This window comes from Salvelinus sp. IW2-2015, unplaced genomic scaffold (genome assembly GCF_002910315.2).
Source record: "Salvelinus sp. IW2-2015 unplaced genomic scaffold, ASM291031v2 Un_scaffold840, whole genome shotgun sequence".
Lineage (NCBI taxonomy): Eukaryota > Metazoa > Chordata > Actinopteri > Salmoniformes > Salmonidae > Salvelinus > Salvelinus sp. IW2-2015.
In genome coordinates, this window is record NW_019942625.1 from 267,080 (window position 1) to 273,825 (window position 6,746).

The following is a 6,746-nucleotide window of genomic DNA, read 5'->3' on the forward strand; positions in this document are numbered from 1 at the left end:
CTGTGGCTGGCCCTTCTGCTCCGTGTTTGGTTAATAAACTGTGGCTGGCCCTTCTGCTCCGTGTTGGTTAATAACTGCGGCTGGTGCTTCCGCTCCGTGTTGGTTAATGAACTGTGGCTGGCCTTTCTGCTCCGTGTTGGTTAATAAACTGTGGCTGGCCTTTCCGGTCTGTGTTGGAAAATAAACTGTGTTTGACCTTTCGCTCCATGTTGCTTAATAAACTGTGGCTGGCCCTTCTACTCCATGTTGGTTGGTGAACTGTGGCTGGCACTTCCGCTCCATGTTGGTTAATAAACTGTGGCTGGCCCTTCTACTCCATGTTGGTTGGTGAACTGTGGCTGGCACTTCCGCTCCATGTTGGTTAATAAACTGTGGCTGGCCCGTCCGCTCCCTGTTGCTTAATAAACTGTGGCTGGCCCTTCCGCTCCGTTTTGGTTAATAAACTGTGGCTGGCCCTTCTGCTCTGTGTTGGTTAATAAACTGCGGCTGGTGCTTCCGCTCCGTGTTGGTTAATAAACTGTGGCTGGCCTTTCCGCTCCGTGTTGGTTAATGAACTGTTCTTGACCTTCTACTTCTTGTTGGTTAATGAACTGTTCTTGACCTTCTACTTCATGTTGGTTAATGAACTGCTCTTGACCTTCTACTCAGTGTTGGTTAATGAACTGTGGCTGGCCTTTCCACTCCGTGTTGGTAAATAAACTGTGATTGCCCTTCCGCTCCGTATTTGTAAATAAACTGTGGCTGGCCCTTCCGCTCTGTGTTGCTTAATAAACTGTGGCTGGCCCTTCCACTCTCCTTGTAGGTTAATAAACTGTGGCTGGCCCTTCCACTCCTTGTTGGTTAATGAACTGTGGCTGGCCCGTCCGCTTCTTGTTGGTTAATAAACTGTGGCTGGCCCTTCCGCTCCGTGTTGCTTAATAAACTGTGGCTGGCCCTTCCTTTCCATGTTGCTTAGTAAACTGTGGCTGGGCCTTCCGCTCCGTGTTGCTTAATAAACTGTGGCTGGCCCTTCCTTTCCGTGTTGCTTAATAAACTGTGGCTGGTGCTTCCGCTCCGTGTTGGTTAATGAACTGTGGCTGGCCCTTCCGCTCCGTGTTGCTTAATAAACTGTGATTGCCCTTCCGCTCCGTATTTGTAAATAAACTGTGGCTGGCCCTTCCACTCCGTGTTGCTTAATAAACTGTGGCTGTCCCTTCCACTCCGTGTTTGCTTATAACTGTGGCTGGCCCTTCCAAACTGTCCTTGTAGGTTATAACTGTGGCTGGCCTTTCCGCTTCTTGTGTTTAATAAATGTGGCTGGCCCTTCGCTCCTTGTTGGTTAATAAACTGTGGCTGGCCTTCTTTCCGTGTTGCTTATAAACCTGTGGCTGTGCCCTTCCGCTCCTTGTTGGTTAATAAACTGTGGCTGGCGGTCCGTTCCTTGTTGGTTAATAAACTGTGGCTGGCCTTCCTTCCGTGTTGCTTAATAAATGTGGCTGGCCCTTACTCCGTGTTGGGTAACATTCCTTTCTTTCTCCTCTTGGTAAGCATGCCCTTTCTTTCCGACAGTGCCTTGCCTTGACAGTGTTCTGTATTCAGTATTTTGTGTGACATCCACTTCTTTCTCTCCGGGGCTGCCTATCCTTCATTCAGCTTAGTGTCAGTTGTGCCTATGACAGATAGGGCTTCCTCACATCTTTTCAGGGAAAGGGATTTCAATGTTTCTCTGTGGCAGGGCTCTCTAACCCTGTGTCTTAGAGAGCTACCCTCCTGTAGGTTTTTTGCTACCAACCCCAGTTGTAACTAACCTAATTCAGTTTAAGTGGCGGAGTAAAGGAATGGCGGACTGAAACGAAGTTATGTAGGCACTCAAGATAAAACGTAATATTCAATATCTGCAGTTAGACTAAAATATTAGCACTACATATCTGGTGGGTGATAACTTCAATCGGATAATACACAAAACAAAATCTTAAGACTAGAGACATTTATCGACATATTACGAAAACAAGCAACACCAAACTGATGAGAGTACAGGAAGGGAACCGATTTCAAAACGAAAACGTGACTCTTCTACAGACACAGACTCTTTCTATATTCACCACGGGAATGGTAAGGTCGAAACCGATTGTTAAAATCAATAATGAACAATGGATATACTTGATTAGTTAGTAAGATATTAAAAGAGTTGAAGGCAAGCCTAGAGATGAGTGATGAAAAAGCTTGCGACATTGGAGAAGGAAACAACAGCTAAAAGGGACAGTCATAAGATTGAAACCGAAATGAATGAAATTAAAAGGAGAACACCGTTCTGAGGGAAGTTACTGGACATACAAACTAGATCATGAGAGAGAATCTGGTACTTAAGGTATCCAGGAGAAAGAAGGGGAAAGTTCCTGAATTGTAAGTTAGAGAGTTCTCCTTACAGCGCTTCAGATTCCACGCGAAGTTTATCGACAAATCCAACTTGCTTGTACACCGCTTCGGACAGAGAGGGCAAAGGTATGAACGCCCAATCGTTGCAAATTTGCTTCATTTAACTTTCTAGTTTGCACACATCCGGATCCGGGAGACCCATCAGTAACAAAAGCTGACTAGCATAGCCTAGGATAGCGTCACAAGTAAATACTAGCATCTAATATCATTAAATCACAAGTCCAAGACCCAGATGAAAGAATACACATCTTGTGAATCCAGCCATCATTTCTGATTTTTTAAATGTTTTACAGGGAAGACACAATATGTAAATCTATTAGATTTAACCAGTTAGCAAAGACACCATTTTTCTTTGTCCCACATTTTTTTTCTCACACCAGTAGCTATCACCAATTTCGGCCAAATAAAGATATTGATAGCCACTAAGCCAGAAAAAACCTCATCAGATGACAGTCTGATAAATATTTATTGTATATGGATAGTTTTTGTTAGAAAAATGTGCATATTTAGGTAAGACCGTCATAGTTTTACAATTGCAACCACATCACAACTCGACTAGAATAAATACAGAGAGCCAACCGTGTATTACCAATTTAACTTACCATATAACTTTCATGAAAATAAGCAACTCATAGAATGGAAAGAAGCAGATTTGTGATCAACATATTTAGATTTTCTAGCGTTTTACAGCGAAAACACAATAAATTGTTATAATAAGCATAACCAATGTGCAACGTTACCAGCATGAATCAAGGCAAGAGGGAGAGATAAGGTTTGTTACAAAAATATATTAAATTTTTTCACTACATTCTCCAGAATTCTTCGATGACAGTCATGTACCATCATATTACATACATAATATAGAGTTGTTTGAAATGTGCATATTTAAGCCACAAAAACACGTGGTTATACAATGAGAATAGTAGCAAACTGCTGAAAGTGTCGGCGATATATTTAGAGTGATCTAGTCCTAATCGTCTAATCATAAACTTGACTAAAAATAAGGGTTGAAGGAATCGAAAGACAATAGTTCTTATGCAACTCGCTGACTTACATTAGTAATTATCCTTACTGTGCTACCGCGCCAAGCGAAGCTCACATAAAAATGGCGCATAATGCGTTTTAAAATTTTTACACAGAACGCGATTTATCATCATAAATAGTTCTACGTGAGTGTTCTTCTCATATTCTTGGGCATGTATCTTTCATTGGGTCTATAGCTTTTGAGTCGAAAGATGTTCTCTTGTCCGTCGAATGGCATAACGTTCGGTATGTAGCGGAAACGTGCCCAGCTCTGGAAGGGTGTCACAATAGATGCCTCAATTCGCTAACGGATATTCATTGCTATAAAAACGGTTTAATTACACTACGTTATGATTTTTTTAACACTATACAAGTAGAAAAAATGACCGGCGATATATTTGGCTACCAAGGCTTGGAAGAGGTCGATCAACGTCTTTCGCGTCGCGAAGGGTTCCAAAGGAAAGTACTTCGCGGTCTTTTGTGTTTTATAGGGTGATTGCGCAATCGATCCATTCAATTGTCAGATTACTGACATTAAGAGGAGGTGTAGGCGTGTTTGTATCTCATAGCATTCAAGGGACATTAAAATGACCTGGGTTTTAGAGGCAAGATTTTGTTGCTGTAAGGCTGTAGAGTAGAGTTTGTTCACTCAGAGACATAATTCCCAGGTTATAGAAATAGAGAAGTGTTTTCTTCCAATATAACAATAATATGCATATTGTAGCGCAAGGATTGACTACTAGGACGTTTAATTTGGTCAATGTCAAAAATTGTGCTAACAGACCCTATTGAAAAGGTTAAAAACTAAGTGTCATTGTAACGCTGATGATTCTGTTTTTTTAAAACCACAACTAGAGTCTCTCAATTTTTAAGATTAGCAAATAGATAAGATTTGCACATGGGAGGAAAATACTTGTTATTGTGGAAATCACCCTGATTAAACTCTTAGTCATATCAGTTTTTACCTATTTGCTTATGGTTTTGGCTACCCTAGTGACTGCTTTTTAATTATATGACAAAAATATTCAATTTTATTTGGAACGGCAGCCCGATAAAATTAAAGGGTATTTCTTCGAATATGAATTCGGAGGCAGAAATGATTTAAATTTAAAGCATTAGCTCTCATAAGGCATCAGTCAACAAGTTATATTATCCAATGGTTCTCTTAGTAAGATTGGTACGATGTCTATCCTATGTTCAAGAAGGGCTTTTTCTTTATTCAGATTCCACTGCTGACTTTCAGTTGTTTGAAAGGAAATCATCTCCAATATCTTATTTTTTAACAGCTTAGAAAGTTTGGTTGCAATTTCAGTTCAATCCCCTGTACGGCGGAACAAAATAGTACAGCAAATATTGTGGTTAATTCAAATATAAGTATTGATAAAAAAATGCTGATTTATCGAATATTTTTAAAAAGGTATAGTTTTAGTGAATGATATCATAAATAGGACTGGTGGAGTTATGTCACTGCAGCTAAACAGACTATGGGAAATGTCTGCTCTACACAAAATTACCAATTATTGGCAGCATTAACCAAAATGGAAGAGTGGCAGTGAAGGGGAAAAAAGTAGGACTTGTATGTCGGCATGTATTAAAGAACATATAATGGTTACAGAAAAGTGTGATAAATAAGAACATATTCCGAATTTCATTTAAGGAAAACGGACAGCTGTGCATATTTGTAAAATAGTTGGAAGAGATTTTTTTCGAATGTAACATTCTGGTAATGGTTTATGATTGAATACGCAAAACACGCCGGATTCAAACTCTGAATTTTTCTATTTAAATACATAACAAAATTTTGCAACTAATAGAATGCTATTATTATATATATGGGGGGGGGGGGGGAAACATACATTTCCAGTCTGCAGATTCTGCTGTGAGGAGGCGAGTCATAGTATTTATTTTGTATTGTCCCATATGTAGTTTTTTGGTCACAGGTAGAATGGTTTGAAGAATTGCAACATTTGCCTAGAACTACGCTACAGATAGCAATAGGGATTTGAAAAAAGCATAGTCATCAATCAATAATATACGATAATTATTTAGCAAAAAATGTTTATTTTTAATTTACAATCTGTAGAGCTATGAGAATGGACGGTTAAATCTTTTTGTGTTTTAGCATCAAAGCACAGTTGATAAAATTATGGCAAATAAAATCCGAAATGGATGATGTTGGAAGATAGATGGGAAGGGTTGAGTGGAGCTGAAGGGTGGGACTAATAACAAGATAAACAATGTAGGGCATACGGGATCTGTGAAATGTGTATAGGTTCGGAGCTTTTGTGAAATAGCACAGTTACAAGTGGAAATCAAACTGGATGGACATCAGAAATAGAGGAAGGACTAAGAACAAACAAGAGAGAACTATTGTAAAGTAGACTGTCTATAAAATGTGTATAAGATGTATAAATTGAAGGTAAAAGCAGAAGTGTTTATTAGTTTACTCCAATTGGGGATCAGTGGTAGGGTTTGCGGGGAATAATAATAAAGGTATATWCTTTAAAAAAGTATGTATGTCTATATAGGTATGTGTATGTATATATGTTTATATGTATGCATACGTGTATGGATATATATATTTACGCCAAAAATATGGGGGTTTGATGCAGACAATTACATTGGAAGCAACATTCTTTCCGCAATATTAAGCTGATCCACCCCTAAAATAAAAAATAAAAAAACTCTTTCAGTTTATTGAACAAGATAATTATTAATGAGTTACAGGATGGTAGCTCTCCAGGAACAGGGTTGGAGAGCCCTGCAGTCTATCATGACAGCTGTGATTACTCTGACGGACATGGTGTTGTCTTCTCCTCCTTCTCTCCCCATGCAGTCATTATGAGCAGGACCGCAATGCGCTCAAGAAGAGGGAGTGGGAGCGGCGGACTCAGGAGGTGCAGCAGGACGAAGATCTCTTCTCCTCTGGGTTTAATCTCTTTGGGGAGCCATACAAGGTAAGGGCCTGGGAAGGAAGAAAGGAAGGAAGGAAGGGCGTGAGGAGTTGGGAAGGAGGTCAATCAGCATGCAGCATCCCATCTCCCATCACTTTTCCTAGGGCATCGCCTGGCAGCAAGCATGATGTAAGTTGCTTGATAAAATAAGTTTATACTCCCAGCTTCTACACCCCTCCCTAATATACCCCAGCTTCCACCCCCAATTATTCCTCCAACTTCCACCCCCCATTATACCCCAAGCTTCAACCCCTCCCATTATACCACCTACACCCCACCCCATTATACCCCATCTTCTGCTCCCCCATTATTCCCCAGCTTCTATTCCCCAATTATTCCCCCAGCATCTACCCC

The 6,746-nt window shown here is 40.2% G+C and overlaps 1 protein-coding gene across 1 annotated transcript in view; it reads left to right on the forward strand.

Annotated features, from left to right (window-relative positions):
- LOC112069001 (AF4/FMR2 family member 2-like) overlaps positions 1 to 6,746 on the forward strand; it is a 277,578-nt gene that overhangs the window by 86,951 nt on the left and 183,881 nt on the right. Inside the window, exon 2 of the mRNA XM_024136254.1 lies at positions 6,275 to 6,395. Coding sequence (XP_023992022.1) covers positions 6,275 to 6,395 — 121 coding nt within the window. The remainder of the gene's footprint in view (positions 1 to 6,274; positions 6,396 to 6,746) is intronic.